This window comes from Paroedura picta, chromosome 6 (assembly GCF_049243985.1).
Source record: "Paroedura picta isolate Pp20150507F chromosome 6, Ppicta_v3.0, whole genome shotgun sequence".
Lineage (NCBI taxonomy): Eukaryota > Metazoa > Chordata > Lepidosauria > Squamata > Gekkonidae > Paroedura > Paroedura picta.
This window is the reverse complement of record NC_135374.1, coordinates 61,443,610-61,467,119: the sequence shown is the minus strand read 5'-3', so window position 1 is coordinate 61,467,119 and position 23,510 is coordinate 61,443,610. Positions and strand designations below refer to the sequence as shown.

The 23,510-nt window shown below is 43.5% G+C and overlaps 1 protein-coding gene across 2 annotated transcripts in view; it reads right to left on the bottom strand.

Moving 5' to 3' along the window:
* The window catches only part of SH3BGR (SH3 domain binding glutamate rich protein), a 68,592-nt gene extending 50,181 nt beyond the window's left edge, over window positions 1-18,411 (bottom strand). The window contains exons 1-2 of one of the 2 annotated variants that reach the window (XM_077342728.1): window positions 18,210-18,411; window positions 11,349-11,534 (exon numbers count right to left, since the gene is read on the bottom strand). In XM_077342728.1, coding sequence (XP_077198843.1) covers window positions 11,349-11,534; window positions 18,210-18,254 — 231 coding nt within the window. In that variant the 5' untranslated portion in view covers window positions 18,255-18,411. The remainder of the gene's footprint in view (window positions 1-11,348; window positions 11,535-18,209) is intronic. The other variant, XM_077342727.1, reaches the window with a different exon arrangement.
* Window positions 18,412-23,510: the final 5,099 nt, after the last annotated feature.

Genomic DNA, 23,510 nt, shown 5'->3' with positions numbered 1-23,510 from the left:
TGAGATCAGAGGCTTGGACAGGCTGCGCCAGCCCTTTTCGCCCCAAGGCTGTCCTAACCATCATGTCCAACTGTAACTTTGCCTCAGAACCCTGACGGAGCTGGCCTGCTGCGAAGGAGCCTCTGACAGGCCCTGACTGAGTGGAGGGAGGTATTTCCAAAAGCAACGCAGGGGAGACTGAGGGCATTCCTTTTGATGGTGGGGAACTTTCCCCTTCTGCCAAACAGTTGGCTGACAGGGAGGCCACAGAAAAGCCCCTTCTCACTTAAAATACTGCTCTGGCCAGGGGTTAGACACAGCCAAGCCATGTGTCTTTCTTCTCTGCAGATTTGAGGCCACTGCACAGCGTTATTCTGCAAATGAAACTGGTTCTTTTGTCTCCTGTTTCATCTGCACAACAACGCTGTACAGTAGGCCTCAAGTCTTTCAATACAACAACAACCTATGTGGGAGGCCTTCTTCTCTACCACAATCCTGTCCAAAGTAGCCCTTTCTGCCTGGGGAGCTGATCTTTATACTCTGCAAGTGAGCTGTAATTCCAGGAGTTCTCCAGGCCCCACCTGGAGGTTGGCTACCCCTGGGTTGGAAATATTCCTGGACGTTTGGAGGTGGGACTTCAAAATCGTACAATGCCTCAGAGTCCAGCCTTCAAATGAGCCATTTTTGCCTGCAGTTAGGAGGGAGTGGTGCAGGTGTGTCCCTCCTGGGCTATGGGTTATGGCCAGCCCTTAACAGCAACTGTTTGTATTCTGGGGCACACACAGGCAGACCAGCATCAATCCTGTGAATCTGGAAAGTGCAAGAAGATCTAAATAAAGAATATTTACAGCCTGAAACTGTAAATAGTGAACAAGTAAATGGCTAGAGACACATGGGAACTACAATAACATTTTCCAACCTTGGCCTGGCAATAAAAAAAATGCAGCTGCTAGGTCCTCACGGGAACACCTTGGAGGGCTCATATCCAGCCTGTGCTGAGGCAGCTGCATTGATTGTCAGTTATGGCCCAGATTAATTTCATGGACTTGGTTTTTACCTTCAAGGGCCTTCACAGTCTGGGACCCACATATCTGAAGGACCGCCTATCACTTTATGCACCCTGCAGGGCCTTGCACTGTGTGGGTACTAAGCTGTTGGTGGTGCCCAGCCCTTGGGAGGTTCACCTGACCTTGACCTTTTCGGTCCTGGCCCCAACCTGGTGGAATCAGCTCCAGAAGAGTTGAGGGCCCTACAAGAGCTCTTAAAATTCTGCAGGGCCTGCAAGATGGAGCTCTTCTGCCAGATCTGGGGTTGAGGCCAGGGCATAGATCAGAGGGGCCCCTCCAGGTTAGATAGTCATCTATGCTGTTGGATTGATGGCACCCCTAACCCTCCCCTGAGACACAGAGTGGAGGCTATTTGAACTTAGGGGATGGGGTGAGGTTGTTTTTTTTTTTTTTTGCCACCAGTTTATTCTTGTATTAGGGGATTGAATTATGATTTAAAATTTTTATTTTATGTGAGGTTTTATCTTCATGTAACCTGCCGCACAACAGCTTTGCTGATAGTGGTGGGGAATAAATCCAATAATAATAAAGTAACCAACATTAGCAAGGCTTTGTAAAGTGAAACAGTTTCCTCCCTCTGCATTAAAGCTGCCTTCAGTCTATTAACTGGGGATGGCGGTGTTCTGGTGTTGCTATGGGTTAGCAAATATTGTACTAAGAATAAGATAGGTTTCATTTAAGCATCTGGAAAGGCCCTTAGACATGTAGCTTTGATATGTCGGCTGTCCGGTGCCCAAAATAGTATCTGCGGAGTGAAAGATACTGTATATTGCTAATTTAGAGTCTGTGTAGACACTTGATAGCAGCTACACTTTGGTGATATACATTTTACAGTATAACTCTTCTGCAATGAAACTACTAGAATGAATGGTTTAAAGCAACTTGAATATAAAGGTAAAGGTAAAGGTAGCCCCTGTGCAAGCACCGAGTCATGTCTGACCCTTGGGGTGACGCCCTCCGGCGTTTTCATGGCAGACTCAATACGGAGTGGTTTGCCAGTGCCTTCCCCAGTCATTACCGTTTACCCCCCCCAGCAAGCTGGGTACTCATTTTACCGACCTCGGAAGGATGGAAGGCTGAGTCAACCTTGAGCCGGCTGCTGGGATTGAACTCCCAGACTCATGGGCAGAGCTTTCAGACTGCATGTCTGCTGCCTTACCACTCTGCGCCACAAGAGGCTCTAACTTGAATATAAAGAGCAACTAAAACATCTTGTACACCCTTGCTCTAGAATGAAAGTCATGTGATATTAGGGCAAAAGAACCACTTTGCTAACATTGTTAAACATAAGGGAATGCTTCTGAATTATAAATTATATCACTACAGTCTCTGTTATAAGCAATGCTGAGAGTACTGGTCTGGGACATTTCAACTTGATTTATCTGAATCCGAGAGCCAGGAGTCAACATCAGGGGAAGGACATCACTGCTAGATGTGACAATGTTCCCAGAAAAAATGGCATGGTGTCATGCCATAAGAAATGGGACACTCTAAAGTTTGCAAAAACTCCATGGTTAAACTATGAGATTTTGGCAACTCCTAGAGCATTACCCATATCGTGTGTGGGACCCTAATAGCCGGCTTGACCAAAGTCAGTATTAATCATTAACAGCAGCCATATGCTTAAGAGCGAGTGGCACATACATAGCAAGAGATGCCTGTGAGCAGGATGTACAGAAAGAAGGGAGGGGGAGGCAAGATAAAACAAAAATTTACTCAAGACAAGAATTTACCCATGAAGGCCATGGGAAGGAAGCCTGTGGAAAGAGGTTTGTTTTAGCCTAATCAAACCTGTTCTAACCTGCTTTGTACTTATGCTCTCTGAATCTAGTGATGCACTAGAGAGGAAAAAAGCACAATAAGTATGTGATAGATCATATTTGGCCATCAGGGGACCAATAAGATGCTTGTAAATAACCAATCAATATGGGATATATCATATGCAACAACTAGGGATCAACAGAAAGTGTCAGCTTGGAGACAAAGAACTGGAAGTGGTAAAAAATCTGTACCTGCTCGTCTGGGCAGTGATCTGTGAAGCCATGTTCCTTTGGTCTCTCTATTTGTGGAAATACATTTTCCTCTTCCTCCTCCTCCTCCTCTTCCACCTCCTCATGTCAGATTCTTAGGCTGGGGGATTTGGGTCCTACAAGGAATTTGGCCTAACAATACATCAATGTTCATTCCCAGTTGCCTCTATCCCCCCCCCCCCCCCGCTGACCTTTCAAGCACTAATAGGTTATGGCAGGGATTGCAAGGAGGTTTCCTGCCAGACCTGGCTAGAAGCACTAGCATCACAAGTATATGGAGAAGGAAATGTTTCAAAGGACCTTTCTTCTGGGTCACATTCGGTGCTATTTTGTTAAAAAGGAGTCATTAAAAATGACTCATGAAAGCCTGCCACAAATTTTGTTAGTCTTTAAGGTGCTACTCTCCTTCAAGGATTGCTGCCTTGTCGTGGCGAAGGGGCTTGCATAGCTCAGTGAAGCTATGAGCTATGCCGTGCAGGGCCACCCAAGACGGACAGGTCATAGCAGAGAGCTCTGAAAAAAGGTGTTCCACTGGAGAAGGGAATGGCAAACCACTCCAGTATCTTTGCCATGAAAACTCTATGGACAGTTCCAAAAGGCAAAATGAGATGACCTCGGAAGATGAGCCCCTCAGGTCGGAAGGTGTCCAATATGCTATTGGGGATGAGCAGACGGCTAGTACGAGTAACGCCAGAATGAATGAAGCGACTGGGCCAAAGCCGAAAGCATGGTCAGTTGTGGCGGGAACTGGTGGCACAAATATAGTCCGATGCTATAAAGGCTTTTTTTCCATAGGAACCTGGAACGTCAGATCAAGGCAAGCTGGATGTGGTCAAACAAGAGATGACAAGACTGAGCATTGATATTTTAGGAATCAGTGAACTAAAATGGACAGGAATGGGTGAATTTAATTCAGATGGCCATCAGGTATAGTACTGTGGGCAAGAATCTCACAGAAGAAATAGTGTAGCCTTCATAATCAATAAAAAAGTAGGAAAAGCAGTATTGGGGTACAATCTCCAAAATGACAGAATGATCTCAGTTCGAATCCAAGGCAAACCATTCAACATCACAGTAATCCAGGTTTATGCCCAACCACTGCTGCTGAAGAGGATGAAGTTGATCAGTTCTATGAAGCCCTACAACACCTTCTAGAAGCATCGCCAAAAACTGATGTGCTTATCATCATGGGAGATTTGAATGCTAAAGTAGGAAGCCAAAAGATAACTGGGATAAAAGGCAAGTTTTGCCTTGGAGTACAAAATGAAGCAGGGCACAGTCTGGTAGGATTTTGTCAAGAGAATACAATGGCCATAGCAAATACACTTTTCCAACAACCCAAGAGACGACTCTACACATGGACAACACCAGACGGTCAACACAGAAATAAGATTGAGTCAGTCAGTAAAAACAAGATGAGGAGCCGACTGTGGTTCAGATTATCAGCTTCTTGTTGCAAAATTTAGGCTTAAAGAAATACAAGAAAGCAAAATGGCTGTCTGAGGAAGCTTTACAAATAGCTGAGGAGAGAAGGGAAGTGAAAGGCAAGGGAGACAGAGAATGATACACCCAATTGAATGCAGAATTCCAGAGAATAGCTAGAAGAGATAAGAATGCCTTCTTAAATGAACAGTGAAAACAAATAGAAGAAAACAATAGAGTAGGGAAGACCAGAGGCTTGTTTCCCAGCGAGGCAACAAAGCTGTCATCCCGACACTGCTCATATAAGGGGCAATCTAACAAAATGTGTGAGACAGAGTCAGGGCAGCCAGAACCACACGGACAGAGTCTCGCATGGTATGGGATATGCTGGAATCTTCCCTCTAAGACCTTTGAGGGGAAAGCATTCTTTCGGGCCAGGAGAAAAGCGCTTCTCAGGGGTGGGACATCAAGGAGATGCAAATATGTAGACATAATATTTCTCTGCATAGTGATGCCAAAGAATGCTGGTGAGCAGACCCGAGGCTGGGTAGGTATGAGTTCCTGCTGCTCATAGTCTAGTATTCTCTGTTTAATAATCCGGAAGATACATTTTTCTTCCAGAGGTAGTAGGGAGTTCAGATCGATGCCAATGGAGACTAATTTTTGTTCAGTAGCCTGGAACCATCGAAATTTGAGAGGGTCACTTTTTAGACAAGTTAAAAGGCTGCCAGTTTCTACTCTAAAATAAAGTATGACCCAAAATTTAAAAGTAGCTATCCAGGCCCTTGTCTCTACCCTAATTCAGCCAAATTCTGCGCAAATGGCATGGTAGGAGACACAATTGGGAACCCCTGCAATTTGCCTATAGAAAGCAGATTGAACACCCTCAATAGATTTATTAAAAGCAGGAACTCATAAGGGGCATCCAAACAGGAGCTGGGACATCACTTTGGCGTTAAAAATTTTAATTGCTGCAGGAATAAATTGGTTACCTTTCACAGAGAAAAAGAACTGTTTTATCAAGGAAGATGAGGATTTGGCCAGATTGATAGCTCGTTGGCAGTGGGAGCGCCAGTTCTGGTTATATTGGAAGGTAACACCTAGATACGTAAATGTTTTGACTTGTTCTATTGAAGTGCCTCCAATAGACCAAGTCATTGCATGCCAGCTCTTAGAGAAAACCAAAACTTTTGTTTGTCAGGATCAGTGCCTGACCCTGCCATGGGTTGGCCTGGGTTTCTCCATGTTTGCTTAACTTGCATTTTACCTTTCTTACTGGGGCCTCTTTATAACCCAGGTCCCATATATTATGCTTGCATGCCTGAAATCGAAACTATTTGGCTGTAGCTTGTTATCTCTAGGAGCTGTGAATTATTTGTCTTTTGAACCAGCCAGCCGGGTCTGCCTTTTGTAACCAAAACATTTATCTTGTCCGGAGATGCCCAAGGACGTGTAAGAAGTAACACTTTGGTTTATAGCACCTGGGACTCCTCTCCCCCCTCCCTTGGGAACCTTCAAGGTTTAGGCGGGAGAATTCTATTGAAAAGGGGTGGCAAATGTGATTTCAGGCAGAATTGACTTTTTTAGCTTAGGTGTCTGAAGTAACTTCTCAATAAATGCTTTCTTTCAAAGAAGCTTGTTGTGAGTTCTTGCTACGCTTGACATTGTTTTACCATAGTTAATTACTAACTTATTATCTTGGCAATATTGGTAAAAGTTGGATAAGTATCGTTGTAAGCCAACCCTTGTATATGAGAGTATTGTCGTTTCGTCGGCATACAACAGCAAAAGAATATGCTGGGAACCAAGGTGAGTTTATATTCCAATCCCAAAGAAGGGTAACGCCAAAGAATGTTCAAATTACCACACCATTGCACTCATTTCTCATGCTAGCAAAGTTATGCTCAAAATCCTACAAACTATGCTCCAGCAATATGTGGACCGAGAACTTCCAGAAGTACGGGCAGGATTTAGAAAAGGCAGGGGAACTAAAGATCAAATTGCCAACATACGCTGGATCATGGAGAAAGCTAGGGAGTTCCAGAAGAAAATCTACTTCTGTTTTATTGACTATGCTAAAGCCTTTGATTGTGTGGAGCACAACAAATTATGGCAAGTTCTTAAAGAGATGGGAATACCAGAGCATCTTATTTGTCTCTTGAGAAACCTATATGCAGGTCAAGAAGCAACAGTGCTATGGCAAATCTAGACAGCATCCTAAAAAGCAGAGACATTACCCTGCCAACAAAAGTGCATCTAATCAAGGCTATGGTCTTCCCAGTTGCAATGTATGGCTGTGAAAGTTGGGCCATAAGGAAGGCCAAGCGTCAAAGAATTGAGGCTTTTGAACTCTGGTGATGGAGAAGACTCTTGCGAATCCCTTGGACTGCAAGGCGAACAAACCAATCAGTCCTAGAGGAGATCAGCCCTGACTGCTCCTTAGAAGGTCAGATCCTGAAGATGAAACTCAAATACTTTGGCCACCTCATGAGAAGGAAGGACTCCCTGGAGAAGAGTCTAATGCTGGGAGTGATTGAGGGCAAAAGAAGAAGGGGACGACAGAGAATAAGGTGGCTGGATGGAGTCAGTGCAAACTTAAATAGACTCCGGGGGATGGTAGAGGACAGGAAGGCCTGGAGGATCATTGTCGCGATGGGTTGGACACGACTTAGCACCGAACAACAACAAAGGTGCTACTGGATCCTTTACTTTTTTCTACTTCTGCAGCCATATCAATATGACTGTCTATCCTGATCAATTTCCACCAGTCTCCATCAGTTTCAATTCTGAGGAACAGGATTTTGGAGAGCTCAATAGAATAGCTGCTAATGTCAATTTTTAAGAACAAGAAGGAGGCAACGTCAGGGGAAGGCATCAGACTCTATGCCCTGTTGTTGGCCACCTAGAACAGTGGTTTTCAACCCTCTTTGGGGGTCAAATGACCCTTTCACAGGGGTCGTGGCAGGACAAGCAGCTTGGCTAGGGGGCCACCACCTACACAACAGCCTTGCGGGGTAGATCGAGATACAGAGTTCTTCTGGATCAGCAGATAAGAGTGAGATTGGTATAGTGGGACAGAACAGAACTGAGAAACCCTGGGAAAAAAAACAATTTATATACAATAATGAACAGTGGATCTTCAAGACATTGGTAAGTTTCAATTTAATTTATGTGAAAGAACACTTGCATAATTTTATGGTTGGGGGTCACCACAACGTGAGGAACTGTATTAAAGAGTCGCGGCATTAGGAAGGTTGAGAATCACTGATCTAGAGGAACTGGTTGGCCACTGTGTGAAACAGGATGCTTGCCTAGACAGACCACTGATCTGATCCAGCAGGGCTCTTATGTTCTTTTGACTTCTTATTTCTACTCCTTTTCCAAATGTATAGGTTTGTTGGCAGAGCTGCCAACTGACAAAGAAAAAAACCTGATCTGCAAAAGGCTGATCTACAGAAAATAGGCAGCATTAAGTCTGCAGAGCAAAATGCTCTTTAACTTTTTGGGTTGCTGCTACTGATAGCTGCTTTTGCAAAAATATTGTTATTGGATTTGCCATAGAGTTTCCGGTGATTCCTAGAGTTACAGATTATCATCTTCTGGTTGTACCCAGGAATGTTATAGTGATGTTGTCAATATCTCACACCCCATGTTCCTGCCCCTTTACCTCCCTACTGGTTGTGTGGTTTGGCTTGGCAACCCTATCTTTAAGATATAAGAACAGGGGCTAGCTAAAAAGTTAGCAACACAGTTTGCAAAAGGTATTTTTGGAAGAAACTCAAAAATTTAACTTAAACATTATTCTTTGCTTTTTGAGGAAGAAATCTCACTTCTCCTACCTCACTGCAGTCAACTGAACAGCACATCCTTCTCCACCACCAGTTCACCCTGTCACCATGTCCTGCCAAGCCTCTTCCTCCACCAGTTCCTCTGACTACAGAGCTCTGCAGCCACCTGGTCCATGAGAGAACAGCTGCTGCTTGCCTGCCTGGGGCCATAGCAACTTGCCCTATTGCCAGGCCTGCCAGCCTTCTACTACACAGGGTTCTTCCTCCATGTCTCCTCAAGGAAGAGTGGATGAATGGTTGACTATCAGCTATTTTTTGCTGCTGACTCCCTCCCCCCAAGAAACTTCAGACAGATTCTTTGCCAGGCTCTATGTCTAGCCAGTTTGCAGGAAACCTTACCTGTCTAGGCCCATGGTGCTTTGCTCCATTGTTCCAACATCTTTCCTTCCATCACTCATCCCATCTTCACTCCATAAATGAGGAGGGAAGAGAGCAAGCAGAATAGAGTAAGGGTTGCTGGGCTGCCTCAGGTGTGGTGTTTTTGCCAGGCACCTGGGTCCATCCATGTGTGACTCTTGTGATAATTTAACTGGTGATGCACCATGATCTGTGCACCAGTACTGGCCGTGATGGCTTATGCCACTGCCCATCCCTGCTATTGTATGTCCCAATCTATATCCTCTTCTCTTTTTCTTTATCTGAAAGGGCCAGCTGGTGTGTGAGAATCAGGCCTAGAAAGAACCCTGAAAAAAGGCATTAGCACTCAGTACGAGTGAATTCTGTCATCAATAATCCCTGTCCATGTTGAAGTATGTGCCTTCCTCAACTGTGCCACCTAAATTACCAGTTTATAGATTAGAAACTTACGTGGGCAGGCACAATTTTTTTTGACTGATATACACTTTAAAAGTGGCTTTAAATTTTCCTCTATCATTCTCTTCCTCCTTCCTGACTTTTACTTTGCACACAATATTCACACTGCTGTGCACCCTCATGTATTTATTTAATGTATGAATTTATGATGATATGAAGAAAAATTACCAGATCCACAAGGCAAGCTGATACACAAAATGGCTAATTGCATGGCAGAAGCTACCACAGACTGCAGTTTAAAGTAGATTCCACACTAACTGTTAGTGTTTACTGCCCCCTACTGAGTCTAACTAGCCTGGAGAACATTTGGGAAATCATTCTTATAAGTTCCTGAAGTGAAATGATAAGAATCATAGGGAAAAGAACCACCACTTAACATCATCTGTCTATCGTACAAAATGAAAAGAAACAGCTTGTCAAGTATTCAACTGCTGAGACATTGACTCATGTCCAAACCACATATGCATTATGAATTGGAAAACAGATGAAACAAAGCTATAAATCAGCCTTCGTTACGGAGCCAAATCCTAAATTGCTTACATGTGCATGCCAACAGTGGGAAAGGTACCAAAAAATGTTTTAAGTGGCACACATGTATCTCAAGGGCTATACAAACAAAATGTAATCATTAATGGAAATGAAAGTAATGACAGTCTGGTTCGTATAGGTATGTGGAACACATACCTGCTCCAGAGCTCCTTCATCCTGGTCCCTCCCTCTCTCTGACACACACACACACACACACACACAGAGAGAGAGAGAGAGAGAGAGAGAGAGAGAGAGAGAGAGAGAGAGAGAGAGAGAGACTCCTTCTCTCTCCTGCCTTAGCTCTTGCAGCAGAAGGGCTGCCCTCTTTTGCAGAGTCCTCCAGGCCTCTGTTGGTTCCTACTCAGCCTCTGATGCTGCCTGGGCCTGGGACACCACCAGAGGATGTGTTCCAAGTCAAAACCAGACAAAAACGCACAATCTGAACATCTGGGCTACACCTATGTGTGATTTGGGCAGGTGGGGCAGAGATCTTAGGTCATAAACATTAGTTTTCAAGTTTTACCCCTTTTTAAAAAGGAAAGCCACATAAGCAGCATTTTACTTGGTTACACTTTCCAATATCCCCTTCCCTGAATGCAAAGTTATTAGAATGATTTCTAACCTGTTGGCTCAAACACTTCAAAACAAAATTTGATTTTAATAAATTTAAACTTTAACCAATTTACCACTGAAGCTGCCTTTACTAAACCATTGAGCAGTTAATTGTCTATTCACACGGGCAGCACCCCTACAGGGTATCAGGTAGAAGTCTTTCACATCCCCAACTACCTTATTCTTTTAACAGAAGATGCTGAGCTGGAGCCTTCTGCAGGCCAAGCAGATTTTGTACTAAGCCACATCCCTCTCAAATTACCTTATCAGGTCACTATTCCACAAAGGCTTGATGTACTCCTAGGACCATCATCTTAACTTATTCAACTACAGACCTACTTAGAATGCAATCCATAGCTTCTATCCAGTCTTCTTCTGTGACACTAAAGCTGGAAGAGACCAAAACCTCAGAGATCTAAACGTTCTGCTCAAGGCAGGTTCTTTCACTGATCAGTCGCTGACAGATTCAACTGCCCAGAGCTGCAAAGAAATGGGTGGTATAGAAATCTAAATAAATAAATAAGTTTGTAAAATGTTGACAACAGTGTGCCATCATCAAAGAACCAGTATGAATACCATTTCAAAGATACTTTCAAAGCATGAAGCATCAGAATAATTCAAGGAAAACGAATCCAAAAACTATTAAGTTCTCCCACCACCATATATAGATCTTTTTTTAAGTGAGCAACTCCTCACAGAGGTAAACACTTGTGAGTGACTACTGCCAATGCTCAACCTCCAAAGGAAACCCATACCTCACCATGTTCCTTTGCTAAACCAAATGTCTGTACGTAACAATCAGAAAAAATTAGAACGTATTCCAACATCAATTTTTGTCAACACAAGATTGAGTGATAGGGCCAATGTCCTTTGCCAAGGTCTGAATGGTTCCTGGATGCAATGCTATGGAAGAATTCACACCAGAATGTTCTGAGATTGACAACGTGCAATTTGGCAGCCTAGAAATTATGCTCAAGAAGAATGTGTGTACAGCAGTATGACTTCATATAGTCTAATTAACCATTCAAATAAATCTGTACATTTCTTACCCCACAATACTGTTCTTCATTAAAGATTTGTGGAGGGAGAGGGATTCCATTTTGTGGCTTCTTTTCACCTGGAACATTCTCTCTCATCCATTTTCTGTTGTCTTCATCACAGGCTATGTCCAGTTCTTTAAAGTCAATCTTGTTGGCTGCTAAAAAGCCCACTACCTCTTGCTGTTTCTTCTTAATCTAGTTAGAGAAAAGAGGGAAACATAGCATTGCTATAAACCAGTGGTATCCAAACTTTTTCAGACTGCCGACCCTTGGCTCCCAGGCCACATCCCTTGTACTCTCCCCCATGCACATACAAACACACACCTCTTGCCTAGTGTCAGGTTTACTGCAAATTCAAGACACACTAAATTTACACTTCTTTTTGGCCTGTTGTGCAGAAGTCATATTTCAAGTTATTTGTAAAAAAATCATTTGGAAAAGCCACGTGGGGCCCTCACTGGGGAGAAAGGCTGATAGAGGAAGAACAAGAGAGAGAGAGAGAGAGAGAGGGGGAGAGAGAGAGAGAGAGAGAGAGAGAGAGAGAGAGAGAGAGAGAGAGAGAGAGGCATGCAATGGAAAATTCCATTTCCATGAGCATGCAGGAAAAGGCTTTTCCAGCTTCCCAAAGTTGCCAACCCTGAGTGAAGAAATTCCTGGAGATCTGGGGTGGAGCCTGGGAAAGGCCGAGTCTGAGGAGAGGAATGAGCTCTGCAGGAATATTATTCCATTCAGCCCACCTTCTGAAGCTGTGTTTTTTCCCCCAGGAAACTAAGCAAGGTTTGCCTTGGTCAACAGTAGGATGGGAGGCCACCAAGGAATTCCAGGTTCGCAAGTACTCTGAGGCAACCAATGGCAAATCACTAGGAAAACACTGCTGCAGTAGGAAGAGTCCAACTGCTGCCCCCCAGCCCCAAAATTTCTCACCATCACCCTGGATCCTTCCACTGCCCCAGGGAACCCCTACTATAGACTAACAGAGCACAGATATTCAATGTGATATTTTATTCATTTAAGGATTACAGTTCTGTTCTAGAAAGAGATGCAAATTGTTTGAGGCAGAGCAGGCACTAACCCCCAAACTTTATGTCACCTGTAACAAGTGATCATCATGTAACAAGTCACCATACTACAGGTGGGGCCTGGAATTACAAGGAAACACCAGACAACAGAGACCAGTTTCCCTAGAATCATAGAATCATAGAGTTGGAAGGGGCCACACAGGCCATCTAGTCCAACCCCCTGCTCAACGCAGGATGAGCCCTAAGCATCCTAAAGCATCCAAGAAAAGTGTGTATCCAACCTTTGCTTGAAGACTGCCAGTGAGGGGGAACTCACCTCCTTAGGCAGCCTATTCCACTGAGACAATGGCAGTTTTGGAGGAGGAACTCTATGGAACCACATCTCTGCTGAGTGTCCTCCATTCCACAAGCCCCATCCTCCTGAGGCTCTGCCCCAAATCTCTAGGAATTTCCAAAGCTGAAGCTAGAAAGCCTATGCGAGGACTTGCAACCATACACAGCAGTAACAAGTTCTCCATGGAAACTTAATTCTGAAGTGCTACTGAACCTCATTCATATGAGGATTACGACAGCCTGAATACTAACTCCTTTCATGCTTAATACACCAGGAGATCTCTGGACCATCTTCCCAATAGTTTTGAAACCTTTAATACAAGGTGTGGGGCCCAATGTGAGAGGGGTCTTTTCTCTTATTCCTCCATTTTGTTTCACTGATCAAAACCAACCTATTCTCAAAATAGAAAAGATAGGCAAAACACAGATGCCACATCTTTTAACCTTTAGAGCTAACAGTAGCACTTTATGTGGGGGTGGGTGGGGGTGACTGGAAAAAGTTTAAAAGCCCTCTTCCATCCTCCTGTAATGCCTGTAATATACATTTTAAAGGTTTTGGGATGTCCATGATTTCCATCTTGTCTCATTTTACCATCAGAAACAATTCCTAGGTAGAAAGAATGTGTACCCTTCACTGGAAGACATGAGCCCTATTTACATATTGCCCTAAACATATACTGCATGTACCCCTGTTCTCAAGAAAAAACTAATGTGTGTTCACTTTACAAACAAAACTGGGGATCACTACCTTGATAAACATGTAGTTTCAATTACATGTTCAGTTGCATATGTATTGAATTTAACATGAGGATTACTCAGTGCACACAAAGAAAAATCTAGTGTACATTATACATGAATTTTAGGTGCATTCACATAAACAGGGATATAGTAGATGGGAAATAAACAGCTACTGTTTAAACAGTTTAAAGTAGATATGAAAGCTGGACATATGGCATAAGAAGTTTCAATTTCTAGATATCACTGGGTGTTGCTTCCTCCACACCTTCCTCTGCCTTAGAGAACTTAAGCAAGTCAGTGGAACTCAGAGTTCTAAATGTCTACAGTCAGGGTGTTTTATCCCTATACGTTCTCCTATGCTAACTTTATCTGTCTCGGATTTTTCATTCAGTGAACAGCCATGTATTTCTTTGTGTTCCAGCCCATTGAATTAGATAATTCATCTAATTATATTCATCTAATTATAAACAAACAAACAAATAAGTTGATGAAAAACACATTCTCCATTTTCAAATTACCCATTCATTAATACTATGCACAGTCTGAAAGAAATGTCAGGGTTCACCTCATACACAAATGAGATAAGGCTGGTCAGGAAATAGGATTTTTAAGCCTTTGTCCCTTGAAAAGCAGGACAAACCTTCAAAAGCTTGACTTGTTCAAAGCTGCCAGCCAGCTAGGGGGTGGGGAGGGGAAAAATAGCCCTGTGCTTTATGGCCTCAGACAGTGAAAACTTTTATCCTAATCCCATCCTTTTTTCCTATTGACATTTATTTATTTATGCTTTTTGTACATGGGGCTTATGCAAGCAGACAGGCACCATGAAAGCCATGTTGGTATGTAGAAAATTTAAAATGACTCACTCCTCCTAACAACCTTTTTACATGGTCAGGAAACTAACTCATGCACAGCCAGCTGGGTGGCAGCAGAAAGCCCAGCACACAGCCTGCATTGCACAGAATGACCTGCAAAATGCACTGGTACTATAGCAGCAAAGACATCCACTGTGGAATATAAGAGGGTGGTAAGCAACGAGGACTGGTTCCTTCATCCTGCCACCATTGCCTGCTTGAATGTTCAGCCCTGCTGCACATACTTGCCTGAGACTAGCTCACCAGACCATGATCTGTCTGCCTGTTCATCTATCAGGGCATGGGTGGTGGCCAGCAAAACCACAGTCCACTCTCAGAAGATAAACAATAAGAAGGGAGTGGTGCAGACAGTCAGGGGGAGCAGCATTCTGTGATTGTGTGGGGGGATTCACTGGTCTCAGTTGTCTGGGTATGGTCCATTCAGAGTATTGACCAATTTTTGTTTTGTCTCAACATAAACCAGGATTAACTAAGGTGTAAACTGCACGGAGCTTTTATTCCAACCCCAGATCGATTCAGCCCCTACACAGAATGTGATTTCCATTTGGATTTTGGACGATTTAAATTTTCCTTCTGCAGCAAGAAGGATTGATCTGGAGTGACCTTACCTTTATTGTGCAATATCTTAGAGTGCTTTTAATGCTCAATATCCGGATTGGGAAACCAAGCTCCGTGGTAGAGAACCTCTGATAGGCCACACCTGGTCATGTGACAAACTTGCCTTAAAAGAGAAGCCCCTAATTTCTCTCAACTTCTGTTGGTCTTGGATTTTTCCTCCCTCCTCTGCCTTTTTTGATCTTCTCCCCCCCCCCCCCAAGAAAAGAAAGAAAGAGGCTCCCTGCCTGGCTCCTCTCCTCTCTTTTAAAAAGCACTATTGGCCAGCCCCACAATCTGCTATTTCAGAAACACTGATGCAGCCAGGAGTACCATTAAAGTATAAAAGCATATCTTTCAGAGGGATGGAGCAATAGTCTCCTGAAACCACCTTCTAAGACCTACCTACTAGGCAGGAGCAGAATGACTGTCTCACAATCCCAAAAGAATTTCAGTATTAAAAAGTGCTGAGAGATACAAAGAATTAGCAGAGACATACAAACAAGGCAGATTCTATCTCATCCCAAGCTAGAAACTAAACTAAAAGTAATTCAGACTATTTTATCCAGAAATACCTGGAAGTTGATTCAGAACCATTTTTTTCAGCAATATGCACAGAGGCACACACACCGCACAGAGCAATCCCAGGTCGATTCAGTCCCTGCCGTCTACACAGAATGGGATTTCCATTTAGATTCAGGGTGATTTAAATTTTCCCTATGCAACAAACATGATTGATCCAGAGTGACCCTACCTTTTCCCCGTGATATCCTGGAGTGGATATAACCCTCGATATTAGAAAAATCAGAATGAGTAAGCGTGCAGCTGTCTGCTTTCCCCGAAATAACTTGCTGCTGAGCCTCCAATGCTGTAGAAAAGCCCTGACTAGCCAGGGCATCAGTTCCTGGTTCCCGGGTTGCAAGGCTTCCCTTAAAGGGGAAGCTCTAACTTCTGTGGGCAGAAACTCCAAAAGCCCTAACTTCTCTCAGCAGAGATTTGCCTCTTGGATTTATTTCTTCCTCCCCTGCTGTCTCCAATCCTCCCCCTCCCCTTCAAGAAAAGAAAGAGGCTCCTGCTGCGCTTGGCTCCCCCCTAATCACGTGCAGAACATTTCAAGGGGGGGGGATAGAGGAAGACCTGGGTTCAAATCTGTCTGAATTCAGCAGGATTCACAATGGAATAAGGAAAGTAAGTGCAGAATCAGCCCTATTGAGTCTATTAAGACTTAAACCTACTGGTTTCAGTGGGCATGCTTTAGTCTGTATTGAATTATGATCATAATAATAATTTGCATGACAAGGAAGGAAAGGTATAGATTACAGTAGAATAATTTATTTATTTATTTATTTATTTATTTATTTATTTATTTATTTATTTATTTATTTATTTATTTATTTATTTACTTACTTACTTACTTATTTACTTACTTACTTACCGCCCTCCCCGAAGGCTCAGGTCAGTTTACAGGAAACAGGAAATAGATACAGATAACATATGGTAACAGCTGGTAATAACAGCAATAACATTATAACAACAATAATCTTAATATGATAACAGTAATAACATTAGAGAATGATGGAACTGCAAAAGAGCTTCACCTCAACTCTTACTGGGACCCAGTGGGTTAGGCAGATTAGTAGCACTTGCAGTAGGGGAGGGGCTTGAGGGCCAATTGGAAGCGATGGTTTGGGTTGACCTCAACCTAATGCCTGGTGGAGGAGCTCCCTTTTGCAGGCCCATCCATATGTCTATGATAAACAAAAGCTAACGATAGCCAGAGACTTAGAGGGATACTTTCCCTCTGATACCAAAATCTGAAAGTGTATCTACTCCACTTGAAGATGCCTCCTTGCTTGACTCTTCTTCCTACTTGAACACACACCAGTGAGCTTGTGGCTTGCTTAGCTTTTATTACTTTATTCTGACTGACTGAGGCCTTAACACTAATTATGTAATCTGTATTTTGTCAATTAATGTTCCCTGCCCTGGGTCTCATGGGTTATAAGAATAAAGATTCGTTCATTTATTTATAATCAGTGGCAGTGTCAATACCTGTTGCAACTCAATATACGGCCAGTTACCTCAATAACTGTAAGCAATGTTTGCAAGAACTGTGGGGCATGCAGTCATCAGTATTATTGTGCCAGTGATGAGAAGGAAATAGCCTCACCATAAAACATAAACAAAGATGACTTGCCTTCAGGCCACTGACAGTATGGAGCCCACTGGGAACTTTGGAAGACTTGGCCTCATGTACATCAAATGTAGATTTGCACAGGAAAAGTAATAACCTTGTTCTTTCTAATCATTTTCAGTCCTTCTGCTCTGGAAGTTTCTTGGGGTTGTGTGAGCGTCAGCCACACAGTTATGTGCAAGCAGCCGCCAGTTTGTTTAGAAGCTTCTCTGTGACAGACTGCTGAGGCAGGCCTGAAACCTGAGCTCATGTGGGAACTGGATATAAAAGGAAACAGTTCTTTCCCAGTTCCCACTGTCCAATATGCAATTTGCACACCCTTTGCTCACTCAGAACATAATGGTTCTGATCACTTACAGCAGCTATATCCAAACTCATGTGGAAATATGATAGATTTTAAAAAAGATTTTAAAAGATAGAATTTGCTCAAGGTTTGCAGGTTTTCTTTTTTCGGTAATCTGTAATCCTTATCTAACAAATATTTTCCAAAAATCAAAAGTAAGATTGTTCCTCTTCACACACTGCAACCAAACTAATTCTATTTGTCCAATAACAAAAGTAACAAGCCTTAAAATAGTGGTAAAATATGTGAAACTAAGCAATATTTATACACGTATGTGAATGTACAATTACATTGCTTCAGTATACTTCTTTCCATGCTGAATCTCTTGTAAGAAGTAGTGGCATGAAGACTAATGTACATTGCAAGGAAAGGTTTTGTGGACTAATGCAATGCCCATACACTCAAATGCATGAAGTTGTCATCAGTGCGATCCTAAAAAGAATTATACCCTTCTAAGATGTACTAAGTTTGAGGCCACTGGACTCCAGCTTTGTTCTGCTGCTTCAGACCAATACGGCTACCTACCTGAATCTCCTTTCTAAACCAGCTGATTTAAATGGATTGATAAAGATGTAACCCTGTTTTGGATTGCAGTGTAACACATCAACCTAACTTAAATCTGTAATAAATACTCAGGAGTTGTTTTTTCTTTTCCACATTGTAGGATCCTGTAACAAGTAGCTCTACCACGCCCCTTTCTCAGTTAAGAAGTACTCCCCAAAGCTTCTGGAAGCCAATGGATATGTGTGCAAACATAAATCACATGAAACTACCTACCGCTGTAGACCCCGAAGACGTTGCTACAAACACTTTGATCACCATTTTGACGACAGCCACGGGGAACTGACAGCCTCAGCACGCCTGCTGTGTCAAGAAGTCACGAGAACTGGAACACTCAGCCAGGCATGCAGCAGCTCTGCAAGCTGAGAGAAGAATGCCAACTGAATATCCACTTCACATCAGTCCAGCCGGAGCCCTGTCATTCCTGACTTCCCCAGTCCATTGGCTCTTTGGTATTTGGGGAACGGCCAAGCCACAAGGCGATTGGCTGGTAACAATATCCATCGTGGAGAGACTGACACCTGCCCCCAGACTCATCACTTTAGAGTGACCGGGTGACAGTCCTAAAAAGGCAAGGGACAGTAACACACCAATCAGGCAGGGCAAGAGGAGGAGAAGGGGGCACAGGGAGAGGAGAGTTCGTTCACAATACAGGGCTATGTTTAACAGCTCCCTCCCCCCATTGAGTTTCTTGATTCAAGGATTTGTGAAGCCCCTTGTCAAAACAAAATGCTTCAGGCTAAATGTTCTGCATAGAAAACTGGATGCCTCCCCCCCCCCCTTATAAACTGAATCTCTCCCACCCACCCCCATGTTGCTCCAGTTCCTGCATTTTGTTCCCTGTGACTGGCACCAGCATTCTAGTCGTCTCAGGTCTTTCACATGCTGCTGGCTCCTAATGACTAGAGATGTCACAGATTGGATCAGGGACCCCCTGCATACATTATAAGCAGATGCTCTGCCACAGCCACCCCTTTGAACCCTAAATATGAAAATGATGATGAATCTGTTTGAACTGCATTCTCAAAGGACTTCCTCAGCCTACATCTTTTATTTAAGACAGAATTTCACATAATAAACAACACTGTTTTTTAAAAGTATTTAACATAATAAACAGCATCTAATGTACATAAAAAAGCTGGCCAACAACATTGATCCCCCCATTTAAAACAAGCACATTGTGCAAGAGGAAAACTGATTGTATTGTGAAGATGTGCAAGGCAAAGAAATGCAAGTACTAATCTCCAGTGTCTTGAGTCCGCCTTAGGTGGAGAGGATGACATAAGTTTAATGAATTTAATGAAAAATTTAATGAAAAATAAATAAATAAATAAATATTTAACTGCTTCATTTGTAATCTCTCTTTGCTATCTTCCATGTGGAGATGAGATTTTGTTTTTCCCTTGTGGAGACTAACCTCCAGGTGGCACCTGGAGTTCTTCCAGAATTATAACCGATTTTCAGATAACCAGGATCAGTTCCCTTAGAAAAAATGGCAGCTTTGCAGGGTGAACTCTATGGCATCATAATGTCTCTGATATATCTCCCCTCCCCAAACTCTGCTCCCCTCATAAATGTTCAGGGATTTCCTGACCTGGAGTTGGCACCTAGGTTTCCCAGCTGCTAGTACACTTGCAGAGCTTCCACATGGCAGGTGTTGCTGCAGTTTCTCAGTCCCAGTCTCACAGCAGCAATGACACTTCCCCCAGGCTACAGGATTTTAAAAGGGCTAGCACTAGAATACCGGTACATAGATATACTGTTGTAATTGTAGGTTAATCAACTTCTCTGAATCCCCAATTTCTTTTTTAAAAAGAAAAAAGTGAAGAGAGAGTTTCTTCAATGATATGGACTTTTCTTTATACATACACATAGCAAGGGATTAGAGGTTTACTGTAAAAGAAATGAAAGCTGAACATTCTACAACACCTATTGTTAAAACAGTATATTAATATAGTATTAATATAATGATATTATAGGTTTGTGTGTGTGGGTTAAGTTTCCTAGTAGCTGGGGGAAGAAAGGCCTGGGGGGAAGTCAGGGAAAATAACTACTATACATGCTGGAAAATGCTAGTTTTCAGGACAGTAAAATCTAGAACAGCCCAGAACGGGCACTACACAAGCAAGAGTTCCGCAATAAATAGTTGGATGCAATACAGACACTTGAGAACAATATTTTAGAAATCATAGAATCATAGAAACATAGAATTGGAAGGGGCCATACAGGCCATCTAGTCCAACCCCTGCTCAATGCAGGTTCAGCCCAAAGCATCCTAAAGCATCCAAGAAAAGTGTGCATCCAACCCTTGTTTGAAGACTGCCTGTGAAAAGGCAGAAATCCCTCATCTTTATTAACTCTCTGGAACACCCTGAAGTAGCGATCCCCAACCTGTGGGCTGCGGACCACATGTGGTCCATCGACTAATTGGAGGTGGGCCGCAAAGGACACCTTCTCCCCCCCCCCGCCCTTTACTTCATCCCCCCCCCCCGGCCCTTTACAAAACACTTTGGGTGTTATTGTCTCCCATCACTCCCAGATGGGACTATCTCGTTGCAGAGAAACAAGCTCTGGGTTCCCATTGATTTGTCATTGTCATGAGTTAAAATTTCCATGAAAATAAAATGTTCCTTATGTTCATTGTTGTGGCGTGTCTGTATATTATTTTGAAGGGATGTTTAAACATTACCATAGCGATCAGAGAGCGTTAGGGCAGTGGTTGAGAGTAGAGGAGTAAACTACCCCCCCCACCGGGCCTCAGTAAAATTGTCAAGCGTTGAGTGTCCCCAGTGATAAAAAAGTTGGGGACCACTGCCCTGAAGGGTTAATTTATTAATCCTCAAAAAGATTCCAGAACACCCTGGAATAGGCTGAAATGGGCATTAAACAAACAAGAGAATCTATGATTCTCTATGATTCTAAGAGTATCACAAAAAATAGTGGGATACATTACAGACACTCAAGAACAATATCTTAGAAATGAAGAGGAAATCCCACACCTCTCTTGTCCCATGATAGCCATTGCTTTTAGAATTGAATCCCACGCCAGATAGCATGGTGGACACTATATGGACTGTTGATCCTGATCTTGATTGGTAACTGCTGCATCATTTCTAAAATATTGTTCTTGAGTGTCTGTACTGCGTTCCACTGTTTTTGTGATACTTTTGTTTAATGCCCATTCCAAGTTGTTCCAGAGCCTTTTTGGCCTGGTAAGGGTTAATAAAGGTATGGGATTTCTGCCTTTTCATATCTAAAATATTGTTCACGAGTGTCTGCACTGCATTCCACTGTTTTTTTAAAAGATATTCTTGTTTGTTTAATTCCCATTCCAGACTGTTCTGGACCATTCCAGCTTTTACCCTGACATCTAATTTTCCTATCTAAACACCAGCCCTTTAGGCTTTACTGTGATCTTTCCCAAAACTTCAGCGTAATTTTGGGAAAGATCAGAGTAAGTCTGTGGAAAATAAAGTAGGTGCACAAATGCCCAACAATGTTGCAGGTAAACAAGAAAGTAGAACCAGCTTGCCTAAAGCAGGGGTTCCCAACCAGGGGTCCATGGACCCTGGAGGTCCCTGGGAGTTCTGGAGGGGGTTCGCACTCCTGCCCCTCCTACCTTAATGGACTTGGCCACAAGCCACCCACCAGAAGGCTCAATGGGTGCGATATGGGTGTAAAAATCAAAGTGGGGAGAGTTGGTTATGTCATGGTATGGCAGGGTCTGGGTTGTCTTCTTGGCTCCTGTCATTCTTTCAAGCCAAACGTAAGGAAGAGCTGCCATAGGAGTAGTTAAGCCAAGGTGGGAGCAAAAGGAGGGTGAAGGGTGCAGGTAGTGATGTCACTTTGGTGACAGGTCACTTCCAGGGGCCGTGGCAGGGAGGTGTGGGGGTCCATGAAGCTTGAAAATTTATTTCAGGGGCTCCTCCACAATCAAAAGGTTTAAAAAGGCTGGCTTAAAGCATTAAACTTGGAGCAGATGACCAGAGCGAATTACTCAAGATAGATGAAGACAATATAACACATACGAATACATAGAGCAATAAGACTTGACTCCATAAGATCCAATGGCTGATCTCCTTCCTCCGGGATCGTGGACAGAGGGTTGCAATAGGAGAGAAAACATCAGACCGCCGACAACTTACTTGTGGAGTCCCACAAGGAGCGGTCCTCTCTCCTATCCTATTCAACATCTTTATGTGCCCTCTTGCACAACTGGTACGGAGGTTTGGGCTGGGTTGTCATCAATATGCCGATTGATCCATCAGGAGGAAGCTCTTCCTCCTGATGGATGGCCGCCCTGACTCCCCCCCAGAAGCATTAGCCAGCTGCCTGGAAGCAGTGACGAGATGGCTGAAGCAGAGTCGCCTGAAGCTCAATCCTTCAAAGACGGAGGTCCTGTGGCTGGGTAGGGAGGGACCATGCGAAGAAGCGCGCCTGCCTGCCCTGGATGGTATACAGCTCTCTACGGCTGACTCCACCAGGAACCTAGGCGTGATTCTGGATGCTTCCCTTACAATGGAAACCCAGATCACAAAGGTAGCGTGGCTGGCATTCTTCCATCTCCGCCAAGCCAAACTACTAGCGCCCTACCTGGCCCCGGAACACCTAGCCACAGTGATCCATGCGATGGTCACCTCTAGGCTGGACTTCTGTAACTCGCTCTACGCAGGCCTGCCCTTAGCCTTGACCCAGAAACTACAGCTGCTCCAAAATGCAGCAACCAGGATCCTCACAGCAACACCATGGAGGTCCCACATCTGGCCCATTTTCCACCAACTGCAGTGGCTGCCAGTTGAATTCTGGATCAGACTAAAGGTTCTGGTAATTACCTTCCAGGCCATTCGCGGTCAGGGGCCAGTGTACCTGAGGGACCGCCTCCCTGCCTATGCCCCCAAAAGAGCTCTACGCTCCTCTGCCACCAACCAGCTAATGGTCCCTGGCCCTAAAGAAGTCCACCTGGTCTCGACCAGGGCCAGAGCATTCTCTGTCCTGGCCCCCACCTGGTGGAATGAGTTCCCAGAAGAGATCAGGGCCCTGATGGAGCTTAAACAGTTCCACAGGGCCTGCAAAAAGGAGCTCTTCCGCCAGGCATTTGGTTGAGACCAGGCACAACCAACAATGAACGAAGGGCCCCCGCTCTCCCCCCCTTCCTCCCAGAACTCCACCAGAGTGCTCTGGACCTGTTGTGCCATTTACACGGTTGCATTGTTATACTGTTATATTATTATTATTGTTATACTGTTCACTATACTGTTTTCTGTTACAACCACTGTTATTATTATTATTATTATGTATGAGTATTAATGAAGACTGTTCCATGTATTATTTATATGTTTAATGTAAACCGCCCTGAGTCTCCGGGGAGGGCGGTATAGAAATATAATAAATAAATAAATAAATAAATAAATAAATAAATAAATAAATAACAATAAAATAAAAAACATCTGAAAACTGTCTAAATTTTAAGACACCAAGCTACAATCTTTGTCTATTTGTCTAAAAAGAATCCTCTTG